Genomic DNA, 26,769 nt, shown 5'->3' with positions numbered 1-26,769 from the left:
GAGAAGGTAGAACTGTGTATTGCTGTAACTTAGTGTTTATCTCACTGTTAAATGAGTGGAGGGAGGCACCCCTGTTGACGTTTTCTTCTGTGAGATGCGTTGTGTTGCCATTTGCAGACTGTGCCAGCCTGATGAAGAAGTGTGTGCAATGTCGGGCAGTAGTTGAGCGAAGAGTGCCCTTCATCATGTGCTGTGGAGGGAAAAGTGCAGAGGACGCCACGGACGATATCTGTGAGTGGGTTTCTTACTTTGCTGGGACTTTCACAGACACACCTTCTCCTAGTGCGCTGTACTGTTTGCTTGTAACACAAGGTGTGTGACTCGAATCTACAAGGAACAGGTGCACTTAGGAAACCGGAAATTGTATTTTTCTAACTTGTAATATTTTGGAGCTTTAAGCATTAGTCTTTTTAAGGAAGTATCCATGTGTGTTTTATAACAAAGTATTGTTGTGTTTTTAAAGATACTTTAACTATTTTTAAGATGAAATTTATTGTGTCTCAGGGCAGGAGGATATCATATTAAAAATTATTTTTTCAGTTTACACATGTATTAACCTTATTCCTTTATGTAATAGGTTTACCTAGTGTGTTTAATTATTTTATGAAATCTCATTATTTGTGACAGAGTAACTATAGATAAATGGAAGTGTAACCCAGTGAATAGTGGAAAGATGAAAAGTAAGTTATTTACCTTCAACCTTCTGTACAGTTGACCCTTGAACATCATAGATTTGCACTGCCAGGGTCCACTTAAATGTGAATCTTTTTTTTTGGCCACACCACATGGCTTGTGGAATCTCAGTTCCCCAACCAGGGATTGAATCCAGGCCACAGCAGTGAAAGCCTGGAATCCTAACCACCAGGCCACCAGGGAACTCCCAAAACTTGGATATTTTTTAGTAGTAGATACTACGGGACTACATGGTTCGTGTGTGGTTGGTCGAGTCCAGTAATGTGAAGAAACTGTGGATTTGGAGGCCTGCTGTAAGTTATTTGTTGATTAACCCTTGTGTTGTTCAAGGGTCACCTGTAGCATAGCGGTATAAACATAGTTTTCATCTCTGCATGAGATGTACACTGGATGGTCTCTTTGATTTCTTTGTTCTGTGTGGGATGAGGAATAACGTTAGTGTAGCCACTTTGTGTTTATCCCCAGTAGAGCAGGGTAAAAATCCTGGGGACAGATTAACCAGAGTAAAAGTCCAAGTATCTAGAGAATAGGAAAAGTGAGGTAAAAAATTTCCCTCCATTGAGTAGGTATCATGGACCTACCTTTCTTTCACAAAGTTCCTCATCTCGGATCAGCAGCAACAGGAGAGCCTTGGAAAACCCAGAAGTCTCTTTGTAGCGTGGATTATTGTCCGCCTGAGTTAAACATAACTAGAAATTAATGTGTAAACCTATTTCTTTTTGAAGATTATAAATGAAGAAGTTTAACATGAATGTCACTGCTGTATCCGTTGTCCACGTGGGAAAAAAGTTTTTTAAGAGTATTCAAATAATAGTATCATGTTTTTAATAAATAAAAGTAATAATTTTGAAATAAAAAAATCATTTTTGCTTCACAACAGTCATAACACTGATTCTTTGTGTGTGGGATTCTTTATTTTAGCCAGTGGGAATATTCCGGTGCTGCAGAAGGACAAGGATAATACCAACGTCAATGCGGACGTGCAAAAGCTGCAGCAGCAGCTACAGGACATCAAAGAACAGGTAACGGCGCTTCTCCACAGTGAAGAGCGACTCCCAAGAGCGCCAATGCATCCTGTTCTAAAAAAGTACTAGCATTGTCCATAGCAAGCGTGGTCATATTAGTGTGTCACTTGTGGTCTTTGCATATTTGCAGTCAGCAAGATCTGATTAGAAGATTTCTTCAGGTGCTTGACAAACTAGGAGATGCACCACACCCAACATGAGAAAATGCTCCGTCACACGTTTCCTGCCTGTCAGATTGAGGGGGGGATGTTAGAAACTGTCAGTATCGAGTGTTCAGGCAAAGTACATAGCAGCCGCAACTCACACAGTGCTGATGGGAATATTAATTAGTAAAAACACTTTGGGAAAGTTTGTCATCATCTCATAAAACTAAATGAGATTTTGTTTGGGGATGAAAACTTGGAAAAAATAATCACACAGATAGTGTTTAAAATCGAAGGATGGTGGTTGGTTTTGGCTGGGACATGGGGGCAGTTTGATGAGTAGTGATGGTTCCGTTTCATGACCTAAGTTATTTACTTACATTTGATCAGTTTGTGAGCTTTTATTAAACTGTACATTATGACCTGTCCACATTTCTCTATAGATGTGATACTTCAGTGAAAAAGAGAAAAAGATACACACACACATACCCTCCATAAGAAAAGCAAGGGAAAGATAAATGTTAAATTCAGACACGTCATTATCAGTGAGGGTTGGGGAGGGCATATTCATGCCTAAGCTCGGTGGTGGTTATTTGTTTCTTTATATATTATATACACCAACAGAAGTACTCTTTCATATCTGCTTAATATTTAACAAAAGCAACATTAAAATGAAGACGTTACCTAAAACTTACAGGTTCTGGTTTAAAAAAAAAGTCTTTTTTTCCCTCTTATCTTACCGTTTGGCCCAGCAATTAAATCTGATTTAATTCAGAGGGTTGAGCAGGAAGGGTATTCTTTGGTTGGCAGTCACATCAGTGCTGCCGTGCAGTTGTGCAGAGTTCCACTCTTGTCTTTTCTGTCTGAAGTTTTTTCTTTCTTAGATAATCTTTATGTCCATGTTTCATCACTAAAGTATTTAAGTAGCTAAAGCTCATTTTCTGTGGCATGTTGAGGTTTCTTACCCCTTCAAGGTTACCAAGAGAAAGCATCTGAATAAGTCTCTTTAAATTTTAAACCTCCAATCTCTCTCTTACCCCAATGTCTCTTTAAAAAACAAAGATTTATTTTATATGCCATTAAGGCTATATTAATCCAAAGTAACTTACCCTGGACTGCACAGATGTGTTTACTTTTGGAAATAAGAGTTATTAATTAACTACATAAACCTCTGGGAAGTTTAATGAAAAAGAAACTATTTTAGTTTTAAAAAGCTGCTTTGGCTTTTTAAAATAAAAACTGATTTTTCTATCCCTTTTCTTCTCAAAACTTCGAAGATAAATGTGAAAGTTTACCTTGGAAGAATGGAGCCAGCAAGTGAGACTGTAGTTCTTTTTTTCTATTGGTTTTCTTCACGATGATTTCTGATATTGTCAGAGTTGGTAATACATTTTCCTATAGGCTTTAGGCCTGATTTATTAATCTGGACATTTTTATTTAATTATTTCATTTCTGTGTTATTTGGGAAAGGTATAATTCAGAATGAAGTATTAAGATATATAATGTTTTTATAAACATACAATGTACTTTGTGAGTGTGTGATTTTTTTTCTAGAAAATTTCATAGAAATATACTCCTGAATTCTTCTAAGTTGATGAAGTTACATTTAGCAATAGCTAAGGTTGATTGTTTTTAACCAGAGGGTCTATACTGAAGGCAGTGCAGTGCAGCTTCACATCTAAAAGCAGGAGCTCTGGGGCCACACGCACCCGAGCTCACATTCTGGCTCGTCTTTAGCATCACTAAGCCTCAGTTTCCTCTTTTGAGGTGAGAGTGATACAAGCTTTGGGCCTGGATCACATCTAGCATCGTGCTTGGCGTGTGTGTATGTTCTTAGCAATATCCCCCACTGCTTCCTGCAATACACTGTGTAATTTTCATACAAGAACAACGTGGTACCTAGAGTTGAACAATCTGAGTCAGACTAAAGGGGCTATTTTCATCCTTTTCGTATTAGATTTTGGCATTTGCATTTTTAATTTTATGTACTATTTATTTTATATTGTACCATTTTATACTGACCTGACAGTACAGCCAGTATTTCTGTTTTTATAAGGATGATACCTTAAAGATTCAAAAATTTAAAAGTGTCCAGCAGCCAAAGATTATTTGACTACAACAACAAAAAAATTAATGACATTGCAGAGTTGTCAGATTATACTTTCAAACTAGAAAATAGCTCAGCATTTATTACTTTGTTTATTATCTCATATTACAGACAATGTGCCCTGTGTGTTTGGATCGTCTGAAGAACATGATCTTCCTTTGTGGCCATGGGACGTGCCAGCTCTGCGGAGACCGGATGAGTGAATGTCCCATCTGTCGAAAAGCTATCGAACGGAGGATTCTTTTGTATTAACTAAGAAACCCCCTGTGTTCTGTTAGCTAAAATATTTTGGCCATGAGAGCTTAGTGAGCTTTTCAAGCTAGTTGGAGGTTCTAATGAATTACTTTTTAATTTCATAGTTTCTTTGCTAGAGTGTAATTAGACTCTAAACGTACCAGAACAACTACAACAAAAAAACTCTACAAAACAGTGTTTGAAGCTGTGTATTTTTTGTTTTCCTTTCAATTGAAACATCAAATCCATGTAATTCATATATAATTTGCCTTCTGCATCTAAGGGAGAAAGTCCTTTAAGCATCTCCTGTTATTTTTTGTTTTCATTGCATTTTCTCTCACAGTTTATAAACATTAGACCTCAAAAGATATACTTCCTTATGGTCAGCTGTCTTTCAGTTTATCATGATTTTTACAGTGAGTTGACACAGGTACCCAGAAAGGTCATGCATCATATGAAAGGTGCAAGTCAAACTATTATGTTTCATATATTAAATGATAAAATTATAGTACAAGTTCTGCATGATTAAAGGAATACTGAAGCGAGGATTCTCCTTATAAGGTTACTTAAAATTATCCAAATGATTGTCTCTAAATTCTCAGAGTAAATGAAGATACAAAATGAGAGAATAGTGACTTTGCATTTAACTTATTTTCTGGATTCAAAGGAAAATTGTTTCACTTGTTTCAAAATGACTGAGACATGAAAAGGAAAACTAAGCAGTCACAGTGGGGAACTGAAGGCAGGGCGGGTGGGGGCATCCAATAAAAGTGCTTTTATTGGATAAAAAGAAAAACTGTTATAATTGCCCTTGTTACATTAATTTGTACACTGTTCAGCCAGCTTGTGAAAAACTGACGGTGAAAAACGGGCCTCAGTTTCCCCTGTGGTCACTTACTCAGGCTTGATCTGACCAGTGAAATGGTGTTGCCCTGTTTGGGCCCCGGGGTTCAGTTTACCTTTCCCAAAGTGCTGAGTAGCAGGAGCCCGGGAAGGGAAAAGCGCCGTCCTCAGTGAGGCGATGGCCTTTCTCCTCTGCGTCAGTTCTGCCACCGTCACTGTTTCCGTCTTCCTCAGAGGCCTCGCTTCCATCATCTTTTAGATAGTAGAACTGACTATAAACAAAACAGTCTCTCATCATACCTAACAATGGGGATATTATTTAACCTGTCAGCAATATCCAAGACCTTGTAAATAACTGATGATAGACACTGAATTTAGAAAGAATGACTAGGACATTTACAGAAATATGTCTGATTATCTGTGTTTTTGTTTTGTTTTACTCTGGAGCATCTAATTATTTTTTTCTCTTTCAACATCTGGAATGAATATACACATAAGTAAGTGTTTTGGGGTTCATTGCTGCTAGATTATACAAATATCACCTGTTTACAGTAGTATCTACTATATGTGTATAAGTTGACTCCTAAGGATAAGTATCTTTTTTGTGGGTTTTTTCCCCTTTGACTCTGGTTCTTATTTCATTTCTCCTGCTGCAACAATTAAATTTGAAAGTACAAGGTCTCTAGCCCTCATAATACCATGTTTCTGGCTCATTAATGCCTGCTGCCTCTGCAAGCCGTGGTGAGAGCAATGGTGCACTTTGCTGCCTTTCTAGTCTCGGTAATTCCATATCTGTGTTTAGTGGAGTGACTTACCATTTAGAACAGTACAAATTTTTATAAATTTTAAATTTGAAAATTTATATTGACTCTACTCAGTTACCTAATAACAGGCTACTGAGGCTGTTGTTGAAGCCATATTTTGAAGTTATAAAAAGAACATCTGTCCAGTGATGTTCACATAGAGAGACAAGACTATTTTCTTTCAGATCTGTAAACAGTGTCAGTCAGGGTTTTCCTCCGTGTGCTGCCCATCTCTTTTCCACAAGGCCGACTGTAAGGAGGGAGCACTGGCTGACTCATGCTTAGCGTGACCAACCAGAGAATTGTATAGTCCGGAGCTTTACTTCACTTATTGTTATAGGTCTTCTGAGCTACAGTGCTTAAGCTTACATCCCTAAAAGGCAGTTTCATCTTCCAGACTAGCTTATTTCCTCCATATTAAAAATATAATACCCTGTAAACTATTATAAAAGTCACAAAGTCACTGTAACTGTAGTGGTGTACACTTGTGGATTTTCTCCATTTGTACCACTTTGAAATTTGTCTAGTGAAAAGAAAATGTTTTTTCATTCGTGTTTTTAAGCACCTGAAAAATAATTTTAAATTTATTTTTGGTTTGTGAGAGAGAATAAGTTTAAGAGCATCATTTTTTAAGTGACTTTCCTCTAATTCTATGAAATGGCTACCTCTTATCATACGTCTCAGCAGTACTCCCAGTTAGGACGTGTCCTTGTCATGATCATCTTTTTATCTTGTGCCTCGAAGGAGCTTTTGCTTTTCCTAGAATCGTTAGGAAAGAAAAAAAAACACCACCACCAAAACTGTCATGCATTCACTCAAAAACGTATTTATTGGGCTTCAGGAGCAAGATATACACGGTGAAAAAATTGTCATCTTCTAAGCACATACAGAATTTATCATGCAGCCATTGCGTATTTGAAGTATTCTTTTCAAAAAGAAGGGATCTAAAGATACTGATAGCATTTCTTCCTAATGTTTTGGAAGAGCTGTCATTAGGGTTCCCTCTCTGTACCCTCTCACCTCTACCATATTTTTTCTTTTATTCTAATATTGTCAGCTTTGTGACCCAAAACATACACACAACTTAACCAGATGGTGCTATTCTAATAGTTTTTCTTCCCATAATTTAACATTGCTGTTTAAACTATAAACATATTTCATTTTGTTGGGAGCAAGGAAGTTTTTCAAGAGAAGGTCATTTTGTATTAGTATTGGAATATTATATTACATAAGTGTTTTAGTTTAGCTGGCCAAATTATGCTTGATTGTAAATTTAAACATTGCAGATTGACTATCTAGCTACTGAGGCACAAAATTAATTGATAATGTTGAAAATAACTTTCTTAAATTTATGTCTTTGATGGCTTTAGCCTGTAAGAGCATTTAGCAAATTGCAATGCATGCTGCTTAAGATGTGTCCAATTCAAATTTCAAAGCTTGCTAGGTCATTTTTACGTGGCAGAAATAGCTGGTCTTGTATTGTAGTGTAATGTGTTGCCCAGTGCTGTTTTTTGTTTATTGTGAATTTTGGACCCTTTTGGACTAAGAATTATTTAAACTTATGAACTTGGAGAATTGGTGATGGAATTGGATAGAGGGGATGATAGGGATTGCAGCAAGTAGAAAAAGAAAAGTCAGTTTTTGAGTTTAGAGAAAAATGGAGATCATGTAGATTTTACCAAAGCAGTAACTGTAGAAGTATATTCACCTTTCTCATTTTGCAAATTGAAACTGTACCCCCCAAGCAGCAGTCCTCTTCTCCCTCCTCCAGTGGAGTAGCATTTTGATTAAATATAAATGGAGAAACACCTGAATATCTTAAGAGTTTATATTTGCAAGACCTACAGTGATGGTGAATAATCAAGTTTGGGGAAGACAGAATTTCTCTTCTCCCTCCCAGTCATCATCAGTCGTAATTGAGTAGGTTTTAAATATCTGTTAATTAGAAGGATTTATTTCATTTTGAGTCAGAGGGGAGAAGCACACTTTTTAAACATTGTAATTAGGTTAGCTTTGAATTTATACTAATTGACAAGGTATTAGAACTTCACAAATTTTATGTGCCTTGTTGTTGAAAAAGTCAGTTTTCTTTAAGTCTACTTTTAACTGTTTTCAAGATGTTTTTTTCCTCTCAAAAAGGCATCTTAATTTTATTTGCTTGAGTATTATAATAGGAATACTTACTGATATTACTTGATGAATCATGTATAGCCTTGGAACCTTTACATAGATGTAAAACTATAACAGTATTAATTACAGTTGTACTTCTTTAAAACACTAACATTGAGGAAAAGCTATTTAATGCTGTCTCATGTATACATTGCTTTGCTACAGCGAGGGGGACATTTTAGGTTGAGCTTCAGTTTGCTGGTAAGTGGCTGGTAGTGGGTGAAACTAGAGCATAAAGATATGAAGTAGATAGTAGAACTGGTGAGTTAAAGTGTAAGCTGCTGCATGGGTACGTTCTGCCTCCTTTTCTGCCGGAGTGTTTTCCAGCGTTTATTCATATTTGTGACTAAGGAGGAGATGGAAACCTGAGGTTAAAAATGGAGATTTTTATTTTGTTGAGGAAGCAAAGATGACTTGCCACATCAATTTGGTGCCTAAATCCGTAACTGCAAGTTACAATTAATAATGAAATGGGTAAGAGAGATAATATTGGTGAATATTTTTTTTTCTTGTGCAGTCTATTTAGTTTTGTTTCATAAACATGACTTCTTCCCTCCAAAAAGCAAAATGGTCTTGTAATTTTCTATAGAATAAACAAATGTGCCATTTTGTCTGAAATCAATAATTTCAGGAAGTTATTGAAAGTTCTGACTCAGGGCTTTTTAACAGTTTAAGCAATTGTTAGTTATATTTTGGGAAAATCCATCTACATAATTCTTCAGTGCCTTGAAAGAATTATTAACTTGGCAGCACTACTAAAACTTTATAGAAGGTGGTCTTTGGTGTGCATTTGTCATCATACACACATTGATAAGTTGTATTTCTTAGCCCATGTAATAGCGATACTGCTTGTGTGCTGGGTTTGGGTAATTCTTTAAAGGAAGTTTTCTTAGATTTGCACTTGATCATCTTTTTTAATGGATTATTTATGGCCATGACACTGTTACCAGGAAAGTACTTCTATGTTAAGTCATTATGCCAAGTCCTGTATCAGTAGCACCTGGGAAGAGGAGCTAGAATTCATACCTTTTGCTATTTTAGCAAAAAAGGAGAATCTGTTTGGAAAACAGATTGTCTTCCCCTCAAATGAAAAGAAGACCTTTTGTTTAAATGATTCGGTTAAAAAAACTTCTTTTTAAGAAAATCATGAATTGCATGACACTCTTTAACGCTGGTCTTACTTAGACTGAATCCACAGAATTTTCTGTTCAGTGAACTTGTGTCATTCTAGATACATTATATTTAGTGATAGAAGGCAGTTTAATTGACTCATAGCAGTGATTTGCTTTATATTTTTTCCAGTGTTTTTTAGCTTTCATTTGATTAAAGTCTTGTTTGTGAATATAGTTTTTGTATGGCAAATGATTCTCATTTATTAGCTTTCTCTTAAAAAGTGCTTAGCAAGAGCTAAGCTTTTAAAAATAAATGCAAACATTTACCATTAATAAAGTGTATGATGTAATATCATTATGTAATGCTTTTCGCTGATCTTTTAAAACTATTCTCCTTAGATGTATACATGAATTTTGATTCTTTATGGCATTTGAAAACAAATCTCAATACATCAAATATTTTTATTGGGAAGGAAATTATCATGTCTTTGAGAAACAAGGAACTATATCTCCAACTCTATACAAGACATGGGTGCTCATGTCTAGAAGGCTGTCATTGCAATTGTTTACATTTAAGGTACCTCTCTATCAATGGGGCCAAAGGTTTTCCTATTTTAACACCTCACATTCTCAGGATTAAGAGATACTGTAAAAGTAGTCTAAAGGATAAACTTGATAGAAAATAAATCTACTAGTCATGAAAGACTCAACTTCTTCTATAAAAAGTTTATTATACTTCACAACTCCAATGTAGATTTCATTTTCAAGAGGTAAACATTTTAAAACAACGATTTACTTGACTTTGTTAGCATTTTGTGACTAAATCAGTAATAGAAGGGTTTGTGGGTTATTTTATTTTTCAAGTTAATAGAAGTACTTATTTGTGAAGTTACTGGGAGGTTGTCTAATTCAAAAATTAAGTATGTATATAACTCAGATGTTTAAGAGGAAAACCATCTAAAACAAAAACCTTTTAAAATTGTTTATTTGAAAAAAAAAAAGCATATGTATTCCACCTTTAAAATTGTGAATTTTTTTTATAACCTCTAATTAACTGTATTTGGGGGTTTATTTCTATTGCTGTATAATTAGTCATTTCCTGGCAATATTTTTTATTAAATTGAAACTCTGTATAGGTTTTTAAAATAAACCCATTTTAGAAAATCTGATTTCTACTTTTTATCATTGATAGATATTCATTCTTCAGAGAAGTTAAAATTGTTAGTCATACAGTGTAGCATTTCCCAGACTGACTAATAATGAAAACTTTTAAATGATACATTGCAGGGCAGTGATAGGAGTTTAAAAGATAGAACGAGTGTGTGGATTAAAGTAGAACACCAAAAATGATTCTCCCATAAATTAATTGCTAAAGAATGATCATCTGGCTAATAGTTTTTTTCTCCTTATAACAAAACTAGTTGAGAGATTTATTTTTATCTTAAGGATAAAAAGATGATAAACATTTATATGAAAAGATAAGACAAGACCTGGAACAGTGACTGTCAGTCCCGGAGTTGATGCTGTGTCCCTGCAGCCACTGGGCAGTGCTGCCTTTGCACTGATTTTAGAATCGGATACCATGTACTCAGGCTTAAAATGCCCGTTCATGTTAGTTCTCACTCTTAGATATGGCAACTCTCTGAAAGGCAGATTTTCAATCAGTATAAATATTATTTCTCATTCGTTTAAGACTGTTGACCTTACTTTTAGTTCCATAGAACAGGTAATATCTTGAGTGAAATATTGATGTACAGTTTGGGAAAAGCCTTTATAGGTGAAGTTAACCCTGATTTAATACAAAAATAGACAATTGAATCAGAGTATCTTTGGCTGCTGACCATGGCCAAACCACACTGAAGAAAGACTGAAGTTCACAAAGATTACATGCCTTTAGTATGAATGTAATGGTGCAAGAGTGTTGTGTTCGTTTCTTATTGCTCTGCAGCAAATTACCATGAATGTTTTGGCTTAACACAGTAGGAGTCTGGAAGGTCAGAAGTCTGACTTGAGTTTCCCTGGGCTCAAATCAACCTGTTGTCGGGGCTTTCTGGTTGCTCTTAGGGAAGTTCCATGTCCTTGCTCTTTCTAGTTTCTGGAGGCAGCCCACTTTCCTTGGCCCTTGTTTGTCTTCAAAGCCATCAGTGGCCAGCTGAGTCTCACATTGCATGTGAGTCTGACAAGCAATGCCTCTTCTGCCTCCTGAAGTTTTCCACTTTTAAGGATCCTTGGGACTTCCCTGGTGGTCCAGTGGTTAAGATCCTACAAGCCATGTCGCATGGTCAAAAAAAAAGAAAGAATCCTTTTTTTTTGCCCATGGCAAAAGAATGAATGGGCAAATGAATTGGTGAGAACTTTCAGCAAACTAGGAACAGAAAAGAACATCCTCAACTTGATAAAGAACATCCTCAACTTGATAAAGAACATCTACAAAAAACCTACAGCTGACATTACTTTGAGACTTAGGAACTAGGTGCTCTTTCCCCATAAGGTTGAGAAGGAGGCAAAGAGGTCCCCTTCTAAGGTCCTAGCTAATGCAGTAAGACAAGAAAAGGAAGTAAAAACTATACAGATTGGAAAGAAAGAAAACTGTGTCTGTAGATGACCTGATTGTCTATTTGCAAGTTTCTAAAGAATTGACAGGAAAACTCTTCGAATTAATAAGCAATTATAGCAAGGTTGCAAGATAAAACGTTAATGTACGAAAGTTAACTGCTTTTCTATATACCAACAATGAAAAGTTGAGATTCGAAATTTAAAATAATATCATCTATATTTGTTGTTTAGTCACTAAGTCCTGTGTAACTCTTTTGACCCCATAGACTAGCCCATCAGGCTCCTCTCTCCATGGGATTTCCCAGGTGAGAATACTGGAGTGGGTTGCCATTTCCTTCTCCAGGGGATCTTCCCAACTCAGGGATTGAACCCCTGTCTCCTGCACTGGCAGGCGGATTCTTTACCACTGAGCTATCAGGGAAGCCCACCACTTACATTAGCACCAAAAAAATACTTCTGTATAAATATAACAAAACATGTGAAAGATCTATATGAGGAAAACTATAAAACTCTGATAAAAGAAATTTTAAAAAATCTAAGTAAATGGAGAGAGATTCCATGACTATAGATAGAAAGAATCAGTATTGTTAAGATATCAGTTCTTCCCAACCTCATCTATAGATTCAGTGCTGTCCCAAACAGAATCTCAGAGAGTTATTTTATAGACATCACCAAACCAGTACTACAGTTTATATGGGAAGGCAAAAGACTTGGAATAGCTAGAAAAATATTAAAAATGAACAAAGTCATAGGACAAACAATATCTGCCTAAAGACTTACTATAAAGCTAAAATAAGATATTGTAGATCAACTATCTCAATTTTTTAAAAACCCATCAAGACTGTGATCCTGGCAAAAGATTGGGCAAGTGGATTGATTAAACAGAGAGCCTACCAATAGACCCACACAAATATAGTCAACAGATCTTTGATAATGGCAATGAAATGGAGAAAGGATAGGCTTTTAAAGAAATGGTATAGAAACAACTGGCTCAGCAGTAGAGAATCCTGCCACTGCAGGAGACAGCAGGTTTGATTCCTGGGTTAGGAAGATCCCCTGGAGAAGGAAATGGCAATCCACTCCAATATTCTTGCCTGGGATATCTCGAAAAGAGTCAGACACGACTTAGTAACTAGAACAAACCAGAAAAACCCCAGCAACAGCTGGGCATATACATGTAGGGGAAAAAAACACCTAGATTCAGACCTTACACCTTTCACAAAAATTAACTCAAAATGCATCATAGAGCTAAATATGAAATGCCAAATATAAAACTTCTAGAAGATAACACAGGAGAAAATCCAGGTGACCTTGAGTTTAGTGTGTATGTATTTTATTCTACTTCATTTCATTCCATCCCTTTTTGCTTTATTTTTTTGCTGCATGCTTGCAGGATTTCTCTATCAGGGGTTGAACATGGGCCATGGGAGTGAAAGTGCCCAATCCTAACCATTAGACCCCTAGGGAACTCCCTAGTTATAAGTTTTTAGATACCACACTAAAAGCATGACACATGAAGGAAACGATTGTTAAATTGGTCTTCTTTAAAATTAAAAACTTACACTTTGCAAAAGATATTTTTGAAAAAATGAAAAGTAAGCCACAGGTTGGAAAAAAATACCTGCAAAACACATAAAGGGGCTTGTATACAGAATGTAAAAAGAACCCTAGAACTTGAGTATGAGAGCATCCCAATTAAAAAAATGAGCAAAGATAAAGCTCAGTAAGGAATATATTGCATATGGCAAACAAACATAAGTGTTTCGCCTTTTGAGAAACTATGCTAGACACAAAAGGTCACATACTGTATGAGTCCGTTTAAATGAAATGCCCAGAATACAGACATTATTCTATACAGACAGTAGACTTCGGTGGCTGCCAGCGACTTGGGAGAGGGGTGAAGGGGGACTGACTTCTGTAATGGGGTTTCTTATAGGGGTGATGAAAATGTTCTGGATTGAGTTGCATAGTTACCTAAAAACCACTGAACTTTTAATACTTTGAAGTGGGGAATTTTATGATATGTGAATTGTATTTCTATTTTAAAAAAGAATATTAGTGATCTCCATAAGTAATCATGTAGAGATCCCGTTCGCTGAGGCTCTTCTCCAGGAAATGGACAGTTTGGCTTGAGAGTCTAAGCATCATCTTAGCCTCTCCAACCTGGTAACCAGGATTTGTTCAGCTCCTCCCATTCCCAGCCATCAGATGGCCGCTCTCTCCCCGTGATGTTAAAGTGAAGCCAGGCTTTGCCTTGACACAGTATATTTACTCAGAAGACCTGTTTAAAGAAAGGCAGAGGCTAATTATTTCTGGTATAATCGATTGATTGCATGAGTAACCTTGGGAGATAACAAAGGACAGGGCAGCCTGGCATGCTGCAGTTCAGAGGGTAGCAGAGTCGGACATGACTGAGAGACCGAAGAACAAACTGATTAATGAGTTGTTTCTCTGTATCTTCCAAAGATGCCCTGTTCTTTTTTTTAAATGATATTTTAATTTCATGGATTTAAACATTTTATACATTTTATTAATAGTATATTGCAGTTACACTGTACTCTTTGGCGCTCACACTGTCCCATCTCTGGTCAGTGGAAAGTTACTCAAACTGGCTCCTGAGTTCTATTGACTCAAACGTGTTCCTCATTGGGAGTCTTCTTGCTTTCTGAAATGACAAGATTTCCAGTCTCATCCTGTATATTCTCTGCACAGACGTGGAATAGAACATTTCTCCAAGGACTCCTGACTCTGTTTAGTGATAAGTGATATCTAGAGGCCATAATTTGGGCGCTAGAGGTGTCACTGCTTTGGGGTTGGTCATGGCTTCTTGGCCTTTTCAGTGGAAAGAGCTAGGAACATGTTTAAGAGACATGCTATGAGTTGAAACTGAAGAATCGTGGAACTCAAATTCAGGACCACTGGGTGTTTATTTAGCCTTATCGGTTTTATGTCTACCTCTCTTTTCAACCAGTTAATAAATGTATTTGCTTTATTGCACAGTCACAGTGTTATCACCAACAGTATGATTTCTGAAAACAGTTAAAATATTTTTGCAGTTTTTTTTTTTAAACATTACAGTAAATCCCACTGGGGATGTTTTAGTGAAATGACTGTGTTTTGAAGACCCTGGAGTAGCTCTCTCTGTATCATTATGTTATCAACTCACTTTCAGATATTAGGAATTGCCTTCATCATTAATTTTTTAAATTTCATTTTATGTTACATGAAATATGTACATTTTTCAAAGTCAGTTCCACAAAGCAAGATATAGTCCAGGAAGTCTAGCTTCCTTTTCTATCCCTTCCATCCTCCATTCTCCTATAAATAATATTATGGTTTATTTTCCCTCCACTGCTTTTATTTTAATACTACAAAATACACGTAGATATTGATCCCCTCTTGTTTTGAAAAACACAAATATGCATACTCTGTGTGTGGTCTCTGCCTAACCTCTTACATCTTAGTAAAAACGACTTAATATTATATAGAATGACTTTAAAGAGTTGCTCCATAGAGAATGGATACATGTTTACGTATGGATGAGTCCCTTTGCTATTCACATGAAACTATGACAGCTTTGTTAATCAGCTACACCCCAATACAAGATAAAAAGATCAAAAAAAGAAAAATTGTTCTGCAGAGGGAAACAGGAAAAGGAAAAGTAGGAGAAGTTGCCTGTTATTCCAGAGCTGAGAGAGGGTGGCCTACAAAGTCTACTTCTGGCTGCCTGGCTCGGTGAGTGGGAGGTCAGAGTGGCCTGGAAAGTTATGGGCGTCATTCTGGGGCTCTGGCCAAGTGATCCTAAGCCAGGCAGGTTGGTTTCCCGCTCCCCAGACTCTGGTTTAATCCAGCATCTTATCCTCCAGCCCCATCTCCCCTCCCCCCGGGAAGAAGGGCAGTGTGTGGAGTCATCGGCCAGCCCCTGGAACCTTCTGAGGGGGAAAAGCACACCAGCTGATGTCCTGCACCATGCCCCCCATCTCACCCCTGCTCCCCCTACTGCCAGGGAATGCTGAGGGCTGCTTACCCTGGAACACAAGGAACCTCAAACTGCAGGTTGGAAAAACAGGAATTGTCTCCTTCCAGTCTCAGCAAAGAGTATTTACTTCTGAGTGGGACCTCAGGCATTTCCTATGGGAAGATAAACGCAGACACACACCAGAGCCCAGGACAGTCCTGGCCCCGCTGGGGAGGCAGGGAGTGGGAGGGGGGCGGGTCTCTCTGTGCCCCTTCTCTGGAATTCCGCTCACACCGGGGAAACCAGGCTTCCTGGACAAGAGGTGTTCTCTGTGTGTATTGTCAGAGGCTCTGTCAGACCTGGTCTCAACTGAGGAAATTGTTCACTGAAAAGAAACTTCTAGATTTTTTTTTTTCTCTTTTCAAAAGATGTTCTATACAGGAGTGTGAAGTGACTGTCCAGTGAGCATCAAGATGATGAATGAATATGACATCCTTATCTTTAATGATAGCAGCCTACACTGTCATTAAGCACCTACCATGCACATCAAACTCACTAACAATGAGTTCATTTTACCTGTGAGGATGGTGAGACTCAGAGACATTAAACGGATTGCTTAGTCTTTCATTTAGTCAGTAGCTGTGCTAGGATCCAAAACTGCATTTCTTTTTCTTATCTGCCCCCTACCCTTCCTTACATCGTTTTTTTTTTTTAAAAAAACAAAAGTATCACAACTTGACATCACACATCTCCTACCTTTGATGAGAGCCCTGATATGTGTTGGGGAAAAAAAGTTGATATGAGAAATAACTGAGAATTTCAAGTTGAATGGGAAGAAACTGGGCAGTTAGTAACATACCTCACCTTCCTGCCCCCTGATTCTTTTCCCTGAAGGACGGTAGAAAAGTAAGTTCCCCAAACTGGGATCTCTCTGGGTGCACCCATGTTGAAGGACAGGGAAGCCTGGCATGATGCCATCCATGGGGTCTCCAGTCAGACATGACTGAGCTACTAAACAAACAGGTGCACCACCTTCTCTCTTCCACAAGGGGTCAGTAAAATCCTCTTAGTGAGCTGAAGACCCGTTACTGCCATTAACCACTCCAGGACAGCACTGGTCCACGAGGATCGTTCTATTACTGAACGGAGCTCTGACCTTCACTCCTGCAGTATCTTGACAGGAGAGCAGGCTATTTTGACTAGGTGTTAATGAGAACCAAATCTTTGGTTTACCATTTACATGTCTGATGAGTGGAAGAATTTTTCACAGGCCAGTCTAGGGCTGCATTCATTTCAACCCCCCCTTTTTTTCCCTCCTCCACAGTCTGTGTACCTTAGGTACCAAGTGCCCCAGGAATATTAAGATACTCCTTTCAGCCCTGCTTTTCCAATCATACCACCAGGTGGGGAGAGTGATGGGAAGGGTCCTAGGAGCCATGACCATACCAGGAAGGCTTAGCAGTAACATAAATACACAGAGGGGCTTCCCTTGTGGCTCAGCTGGTAAAGAATCCGCCTACAATGCGGGCGACCTGGGTTGGGAAGATCCCCTGGAGGAGGGAAAGGCTATCCACTCCAGTATTCTGGCCTGGAGAAGTCCATGGACTGTATAGTGGTGTTGGAGAAGATGCTTGAGAGTCTCTGGACAGCAAGGAGATCCACCCAGTCAACCTAAAGGAAATCAGTCCTGAATATTCATTGGAAGGACTGATGCTAAAGTTGGAACTCCAATACTTTGGCCACCTGCTTCGAGGAACTGACTCATTGGAAAAGATCCTAATGCTAGGAAAGACTGAAGGCTGGAGCAGAAGGGGATGACAGAGGATGAGATGCTTGGATGGCATCACTGACTCGATGGACATGAGTTTGAGTAAGCTCCGGAAGTTGGTGATGGACAGAGAAGCCTGATGTGCTGCAGTCCATGGGGTCGCAAAGAGTCGGACATGACTGAACTGGACTGAACTGAACTGAAATATACAAAGAAGTTAACTGCAAGTCACCAGGATGTATCTAAATAAACCCCAAATAAATGCATCCTTATTGTACACCCTCCCCATCTACCTCATCTCAAAAATGCAGGGCTACCTCATGGCCACCTGACACAGAGAAGTGAAAGAAAAGTGGGAGGAGAAATACTGAGTGGTCATAACTGATTGCATTTAAAATATGTTACTTTTGCCTGTTTTGCAAACAACATGACCACATGAAGGTACTCCTGGACCTGTCCCAGGACTGCCTGTCTGGTGGGGCCTGCAGCTCAAGCTTCTTCAGTACTAGGGGGAAGGACCCTGTGGACACCCAGCTCACGCTCAGCCTTGCCACAGCTGGTGGGGAGAGCAACCCCAGCCCACTGCCGGCAAGGATACGTGTGGCATCTAGTGACAGGCCCTCTCCAGCAGCAGGCAGGCGGTGACAGGATTCCCCCATACCCCTGAATATTGCAGTCTCTGCTGCTTTTTTTGGGGGGGGGAGGGGGCCGGGTCCTCCATTATTTTATTTGCATTCTGAATCTGCTCTGTGATCACTTAAATAAACTCCTTGCAAGTTAAGATACATTACCAATCAACAAGCAGTCAAGAAAATAGAAAGTAACCCAGGGATGTCCTGGTGGCTCAATTGGTAAAGAATCCACCTTCAATGCAGGAGATGGGCGTTTGATCCCTGGGTGGGGAAGATCCCCTGGAGGAGGAAATGGCAACCCACTCCAGTATTCTTGCCTGGAGAATCCCATGGACTGAGGCACCTGGCAGGCTACAATCCATGGGATCACAAAAGAGTCGTCGACAGGACTTAATGACTAAACCAACCCCCACCCCCGACCCCAGGAGTGCCAGAGGCAATGGAACCACCACCCTCCCTCATTGCTCCTGCAGCCCAAGGGACTTGGTCGTTTTCTATACGTATTTATCTTTGGTGACAGCCCCCAGCTCATTTGCTCCTGCATCCCTTCCAACAAAGTTGTAGCTGGTTCCCTGTATTAAATCTTCCTCTGAAATGCCTGAAGTGCTTTCCATTCTCTTGGCAGACAAACTCTGATTGGAATGAAATGTAATTTTGGGGAGGTTGTGGGTCATTACATCAGGAAGGAAGGTCTGGGGAGACTCCCACGCACAAAGCACGACGGAAGTGAGCACGCTGATGGAGACGTCAGGCTGCGCCGCCATCTTGTGTTGTCCAGTCTCCTAGGACACGCACTGTGAAAGCTTTGCTCACGCGCTTCTCCTTGGCCTGAAACCTCCACCCGGCACACCTCTCACATCCTGACCCAGAGCCCTGGAGCTTCCCAGGAACTCCCAGGCCCTCGAATCTCTCCTCTATCTGCACTCCTACAACTTTTAACAAGCAATTCCCACAGCAACTATTTGTTAAGGTTCCACTCCAGGCTGGCCTTCGGGTAAACCTTCGTGTACTGCTTACAAAGCATTTTATGTGAGTCCATCTCTGTTGAGCCAGATTATAAACAAATTGGTGACAGGGACTAGGATTTCTCACGGGCCTATCACAGTTCTGTGTGCATGTCAGCACTGAATAAATACTCATTTGATTGATGCAGTTCTGCCTCCCCTCTGAGGACCAAACCTCTTGGCAGTTTCTTCCAAGGAGACTGGAGACTGGGTGTTGAACGTGGCGTTATCTCCTGTAGAAATTCTAACGGGATTTACCCCATCTTTACTAATGGGCTCTTGCATACTCCTCAGCTCAGAGCAGAGGCAACTGTCCTCCAGTAAACCGGTCAGCAGCTGTGAGTCAGGGCAAGATGGCAGCCTGAGTCCAGTTACTGACACCCCTCACCCCGGATTTCTTACTTTGTGAGGTGGCAAGTTTGGCGGGGGTGGGGGCGGGGGGGGGGGGTGTCACCTGTAGCTGGATCACACTCACTGTCCCCTCATGCCATGGTCACGCTGCGTCTGGGTATCTCAGATCCTCCCTTGTCCTGTGTCTGTCCTGGGAGTCTCAGCCTCACCCAGGTTTAGTGTTGGCTTTGCCCTCAGCAGCCAAGGCGGGTCTCAGGAGTTCCCTCACCTCCCCAGGCTCTGCTTTCCTCCCATGGAGACTGGAGTAACCTTCGAAAATTAAATAGCACTGCCTGCTTTAAAAAAAAAATTTTTTTTTTAAATTTCATCTACTTTGCACATTTAATTTAAGATCCAAGATTCTGAGGCTCTGCCATTTGCCAAGTCCTTATCTACCTCTTAAGGAAGTGAGGGTTCTTTTATTTGGGGCTAGTTAAGCTTAAACTCTGTGTCTCAGCTTCCTCATCTGTGAAATGGGTGCATTCATGACCTATGCCTGACAGGGGAGTTTTGAGTAAACATCTTCCCATCTGGGTAATTGCCAAGTCTGCCTTCCCACTACCAGACCCCTAGGTACAGCCTCAATCATCCTTGGTTTCTCTTTTTCTCTTTGCTTAACCCCAACTCATCAGCAGATCCCCTCCCATACCCTATTTTCTTGTTTACTGTTTTTCTCCCATAACCAGAACATACATTCTGGGAGGGTATGGCCTCTGCCAATCCTGGTCACAGTTGTATTCTCACAGCAGAGTCTGGCACATCATGGTAGGCATTCTTTAGATGTGTGCTAAAAGATTGGAGTGAGTGCCATAACATGAAATTGCTTCATAAATTAAAAGGGATTATCAAAAGTGAGTTTTCACCAATGCAACAATAGCTAACAATTATGGATGGTTTACTACTGCCAACCACTGTGTTAAAGATTTAGTATCTATTATTATCTTGTTTCATTCGCACAGCAGTATACGAGAGATCTATTATTATTTATGAGTTTTAGTCAAATAAATTGTTTTTTTAGTAGCGTAGGTATTGATAAGAAAGAAGGGAGATAGAGTTACCAGTTGGTTAAACTGTGATAAACCCACACCTGGAGGAACTTGTCATTCCTTTTTTTTTTGAAAACATGACATTGTGATGTCAAACTTGTGTCTTGTTTCCCGAAGCAACTCCTCTGAACTCGGCTGGGCTCTGCGTGAGGACGTAGGGTAAAGTAAATGGGCCCTTTAGAAATATGCTGACCTGTCATTTCACTCACCCTTCTCCCCTCCTAATCTTCTAATAACTTGATCGCTGGGAAAGGGGCCAAGTATGGAAAGCCCTGCTGGCAGGCAGAGAATTTCTGCTCCAAAGGGAACTTTGGGGTCATCGGCCGGCCCCCTTCTTTTGACCCAGGAGGACATTCAGTCTTCAGGAAGATGGTCTCCTGATGGGACAACATTGCTTCTCCTAGCCAAACTCCTTTTCCCAAATCAGAAGATGAACCATACACTTCATCAGTATGTCCTGAACTCTGCTAGCTACGCGATGATTTTAAGGAACAAGGGACCACCACTCGTTTCCTTTGCTAACTTCTTCCTGCAAAGCTGGTATTTTACTTGGATCCTTTAAAAAATATTTGGGATCCCATTATTCCCTTGGGTGATACATGGGTATCTGTTCTGATGACAGCAGAATAATCGTATACTCAGGGAAATGAAGTGCTGGGGTTTTACTGTATGGTTTAGAGGTAGGTCGTCCAAAAACCTGCGGGTGGAATCTATCATCACAAATCCAAAATCCCAACCCAGGGTGGAAAATATTTCTGGAGAGACTTGTAGGCAACGGGCAAGACAACTTTGTTCTGAAGATCGGTTTACAAAAGCATTCTTCTGGGGGCACAGTACTTGAGGGACTGGCCTACTGTGTTCCCCCTTTGCCTGGCAAAATAATAAAGCAACTCTTTCTTTCTTCTCCATTCAAAAAAAGAAAAAAAGTTCTTATTTATTTGTGAGTTGTATAAGAAAGCAAGAAAAGCAGAGTGAAGACAAAGTTCTAATATTCATTTTTATTAATTCTAGAAATGTTTTATTTTAAAATATGTGCTTGCCATTGCTTTCACTGAATAAATGAAAACAATTATAAAATGTAGCCTATGTTCTTCCAGAATTCTTGCTGATTGTCAGAAACAGGAAAATATTGTAATTTCCCACGAAACGCCAGCATCAGCATAACAGGTTAGTACCATGCAGTGCCATGCCATCGTGCGTTTCCTGGGCCCCTCACTAAAATGTTGTTTTAAAAAGACATTCCGACTGCCTCTAGTGCCAAGTGGATGCTGCCTGGATATTCCGTGATGGTGATGAACAGCCTTCTAAGTGCATGTACTGAATTTAAGAAACACAACACCACAGCACGTAAAATCACATGCCAGATCTCACACGGCCGCCAAATCACATCCGCCTCTATCTCTCTGGATGATCCTTCCCCAAAATATAGGCCTGGCACCTTGCCCTGAACATCAGCCAACTGGACATTAGCAGACCAGGGTAGAGAGGGAACTCTAGCTCTGTTCTCCTATAAATCTCAACCAGAGCCAAACCTTGATTGTCCGTGGTTGCGGGCAGAGGAGAAGGGTGCTGTGGGGCCATGAGTAAACAGAGCTTGCTGATAAACTCAAACCTTATTTTAGGCAATTGGAGAAAAATTAATTTCCAAATTATTTGGGTTTTTTTTTTTTTTTGAATGCACTAATGAAAAGGGTAACAAGTAATGACAATTATATGCAGAGTCTTTTCTTTCTTTCTTTCTTTTTGTATTGGAGTATAGCCATTCCTGGGGCTTTCCTGGTGGCTCAGATGGTAAAGAATCTGCCTGCAATGCAGGGGACCCAAGTTCGATCCCTGGGTCAGGAAGATCCACTGGAGAAGGGAATGGCTACCCACTTCAGTATTCTTGCCTGGAGAATTCCAGAGGAAACTTTTGGGCTACAGTCCATGGGGTCGCAAAGAGTCGGATATGACTGAGCAGATAACACTTTCACTTCTCATAGTGATTAACAGTCTTGTAGTTTCAGATGAACAGTGAAGGGACTCAGCCATACATATACATGTATCCACTTGCTGTGAGTCTCGAGTCTTGGAGTCTTTTCATTATAACCATTTTACTTTCTGGGTTAGGCACTGAGGAGAGATAACATAAGCCAAACGTGGTACCCAGGTGGAGCTGGAATAGCAGAAAGGACTCAGGAGTTCCCAGACTGGAAATCAAGTCCCCAGATAATTGAAATTTAACTACGATACTGATTTCTTGTGTAATTACCCTGGAGTTAGCTTCTACAGTGTAAAGGGCACAATCTGCAGAGATTAAGTTTTAATCTAGAGGTTCACATTAATATTTAAGTCCCTCAGGTCACATACTTAATCCTTGAATAAGAAACTGTATATTTAAAAGTCTGTTACAATATACACACAGGCAAGCAAATGCTCTGAACACAGCCCAGCAAATAGCTAAGAGGATTTACATTTGGGAAGATGGAAGGGACCAGTAGAAAATAGGTATGGGAGTGGGGTGTTTTTAATTTTTGGCTGTGCCACGGGCACATGCAATCTTAGTTCCTGGCTAAGGATCGAACCTTTGACCCTGGCTGTGAAAGTGCAGAGTTTTAACCACTGGACCACCAGGGAAGTCCCAGAAGTGGGATGTTTTTTAAAAAAGTTCTTGGCTTAAAATTTTAAAATGAGAGTATATTCATGTAATACACATAAAATAGCATTATGAAAATGAGGTTTTTTTTTTTTTTTTGGTTGCACTGGCTTCTGAGATCTTAGTTCCCTGACTAGGGATCAAACCCATGCCCGCTGCAGTAGAAGCTCAAAGTGCTAACCCCTGGCGACCAGGGCAGTCCCCTACTCAAGATATTCAAGTGAGGTATCTTGAGTCAAAGCTTCTAGAGGGCAGAGATGGGTCGTGCAGCCCCATGTCCATGGTACATCAATATATTTGTGCTGACCCAGCCTGAAAGCCCTCTTGACAAGTTTCTTTTTGAAGCTGTATTTGTCTCACTGGGGTAATTTTATTTGCTGAGAACTGAAATTTGCAGTATCCTTTGTGATTTGACATTTATGCAGTCCTTGTATTATGACAGTGCTTTAAAATTACTTGCTGTTTCAGTACCCTTGAGACAAAGCTGCCACCTGCTCTCTTTTTTTGACAGGTAAACAGCTGAAACAAAAGATGAAAAGTATCTTTGCGAGGTCTTATAACAGTAAAGAGTTAGCAAAGGCTAGGAATTGTTTTTGATTTCAGATTATTTGTGATATATTGCTTTCCCAAAAGTCTTTTGCGTGTGTTAGTCACTCAGTCATGTCTGATTCTTTGCAACCCCGTGGACTATAACCAGCCAGGCTCCTCTGTCCATAGAATTCTCCAGAATACTGGAGTGGGTTGCCATTCCCTTCTCCAGTGGATCTCCCGGACACAGGGATCGACCCCAGGTCTCCTGTATTGCAGGCAGATTCTTTACTGTCTGAGCCACAAGGGAAGCTCTTTCCAAAAGTCTTTAGTGTTGTAAACTCTGATGGGATCTGGGTAAAGTCTTCACTTTCCTAAATGTTCCATAATCTCAAGTAAAACCTCTTCACTAGTCAGGACTGGGGACAGAGACATGAAGAATCGGGTTCTTCTTCTAGGGCCTTCACAGAAAGAGTCCCTGTGATTTCCTCTGGGTTCTTCACTGGAGACTGACTCAGGGGCCCCAATGTCATGACCACAAGGGTGGTGTTAGGGTCTTGGGTAAGCATTTACATGTTGTGTGGGCACAGTGCCAAATGCAGAAACGACTTCCACTGTGGGGAATATTAGAGAGAACCTGTTGAATTTTTGAGGGGCAAATTAATGTGGCTCATTTCTTCTCAATGTGGACTTTGCTTCCCCTCTCCTGCCCAGCTCAAATCTGGAATTTATTTTCCAAGAGTAGCCAACAATGTCTTATAAAGTTGAAAGAAATCGAGTTGTTATGTTTCACCCCCAACTAAGTGGTCTATATTTTCTTTTATGAATTAGAGTTTGCAGTAATAGAACAGCAATGATAATACTTTGTTGTTCAGTTGCTAAGTTGTGTCCGACTGTTTGCAACCCCATGGCCTGTAGCGTACCAGGCTTTCTCATTCTTCACTATCTCCCGAAGTTTGCTCAAATTCATGTCCATTGAGTCGGTGATACCATCTCCTCCTCTGTTGCCCGCTTCTCCTCCAGCCCTCAATCTTTCCCAGCAATGGTAATATACAGAGGAGGTTATGCTGGTCCAATGAAGAGAATACATTTTCTTCTTATTCTTCGTCTTTTTTTTTGGTTGCTCCACTGGAGAAGGAGAGAGAATCTCGGTGGAGAGAGGCTTTGACAGGTACAGTATAACTTATCAGGCTTTCAAGTAACTAGCTGAGGTTAGCCTCAGTTCAGATATGTCAGAGCTGTCAGAGGCCAGGCCTGAAATCTGTAAGGCATTACAGACTGAAAACCCAGCGAGGACGGCTGAAGGTCTCAGTGGGAATTCCAACACACAGAAAGAGTCTGGAGTGTCTCCATGCTTGGGCCTGACCCTTGATAATACTTGGAGTTTGCTTTTTTTGTTGTTGTTGCAGGATTACTAAGTTCCCTGGGTTTTTGTTCTTTTGGCTCCTGAAATTGGTCCATTGCGCCTCTGGGACAATTCGTCATTGTGTGGGGAGAGGCGAGGGATCACCTCCACAGGGTCTACCCCCACCCCCCAGAGCTGGGGGAAGCTTGGCTATTAGAGATTAGCAGGCAGAGCTGACACAATCCTCCGTGTTAGCTGGGGAGAGAATGGATGCATGCGAGCAGAGATAAAGTTTTCAGATGCCTTATGTTGTTACTACTGGTTTTAGAGATGCTGGTGGAAGCCAGCAATGGTAACGAAATGCACTGCCTGAAATGTGGCTTCTTTTTCTACCCCGCTCACCAAAGTGAGTGAACGAAATGCTCCCCCAAACAGGCAAGGAAAAATACTTGAGTAGAAAGAAGTGGGATTTGAAATTGAAACTTTGGACCAAATTGACCAGCGGTCCTCAGCCATCCACATAACCTCTTTGACTCTCGGTCTTCCCACAGGTACAATGGTGGTGACGAGGATACTTTATTTGTCAGCTTGATGAAGGACCATGTAGTGATGTTGTTGTCCATGAGGTGAAATTCCAGTGTTGGTTATTAATAGAGACTTTAGGGTAATTATGAATCAGCACAAACTTTGTGAAATCAACAAAGGATGGGACTGCCAGTGAGTTACTCTAATCAAAGTGAGATGGTAGGAAAAAATGCAGGCTGCGGGAGAAAATGGTGAAAGGAATACAAATCCCCAAATGAAAGAGTATCTCACAGGGATGTAAGCTGGTCTCCTTCTCTCCACCCCTTGCCTTATTGGAGGGTCTTATAATCAAAGGAGGCTGGAAAATAACTGTCCAACAAAATGAGAAATGCCTACCTGTCTAATCCAGCCTTGTGTGTATGGAGGAGGGGGAGGAAGATTTGAATTTCCCTGGAATAAAGCTCAGTGAAGAAATTTTATTTTAAAAATCCTCTGGTGTGACAGGATGGGTTTATTTCCTACCTGTGTAATCTTGGCTTTTTCGCAGTCATTCCATTTTTAAGTAATACCCCAGTTCAGTTCTCTCTGAGAGACAGAGAGAGCGCCTGCATTGCACAGATTCATGTTTTGATTTTATTCTGTAACTGAAAATCTAATTATCTCTCTGTCTCTGTCTCTCTCTGATTGTTGTTCTTTTATTCTTGTTTATCCCGAAGTCAAATTGAAGACTCCAAAGTGCTGCTTCCAGGCTGATCCCTGAGAACTCCATGCTGGTTTTGTACGGAACACAGCAGAGGTCAGGATGAAGGAAAGGCACAGTGAACGGAATTAACTCAGATCCACTCTTGTTTTATTTTCCATGGAGTTTCACTGAAGTTTGTGTTTTGAATGTAGTCAGTTACACAAAGCCCCATGAAGTGAGAACGTAGGTGGGCCTGCTTGTTTATGCCTTGAAGCCATGCATTTTTCAGTTCAAGATATAAATGGTCTCTTTTCTGGGTGAACATCCCTTTCAGTAGAGCTTCCCAGGTGGCACAGCGGTAAAGAATCTGCCTGCTGATGCAGGAGATGCAAGCAACACGGGACAGGCTTGTACACTACACATAAAACAAAAACAATTTGCTTTACTTTTAAATTTATTCATTGTTTTACTTATCCTTGATCTGAAAATGCATACTCCATCTCCAGTACTGAAATTCTCTCCTTTGCATCATGGAAAGCCAGGCTTCTTTCTCTCTCTGAAACCTACCATG

The 26,769-nt window shown here is 40.1% G+C and overlaps 1 protein-coding gene across 1 annotated transcript in view; it reads left to right on the top strand.

The window, feature by feature from the left end:
- MIB1 (MIB E3 ubiquitin protein ligase 1) overlaps nucleotides 1-10,298 on the top strand; it is a 96,683-nt gene extending 86,385 nt beyond the window's left edge. Inside the window, exons 19-21 of the mRNA XM_086372995.1 lie at nucleotides 118-231; nucleotides 1,615-1,715; nucleotides 4,080-10,298. Coding sequence (XP_086229121.1) covers nucleotides 118-231; nucleotides 1,615-1,715; nucleotides 4,080-4,220 — 356 coding nt within the window. The 3' untranslated portion in view covers nucleotides 4,221-10,298. The remainder of the gene's footprint in view (nucleotides 1-117; nucleotides 232-1,614; nucleotides 1,716-4,079) is intronic.
- The last annotated feature ends 16,471 nt before the right edge of the window (nucleotides 10,299-26,769 follow it).

This window comes from Bos grunniens, chromosome 24, assembly GCF_055505025.1.
Source record: "Bos grunniens cultivar Pamir isolate PY7600 chromosome 24, Bosgru_T2T1.0, whole genome shotgun sequence".
NCBI classification, from domain to species: Eukaryota; Metazoa; Chordata; class Mammalia; order Artiodactyla; family Bovidae; genus Bos; species Bos grunniens.
This window is presented reverse-complemented; position numbering and strand designations above follow the sequence as displayed.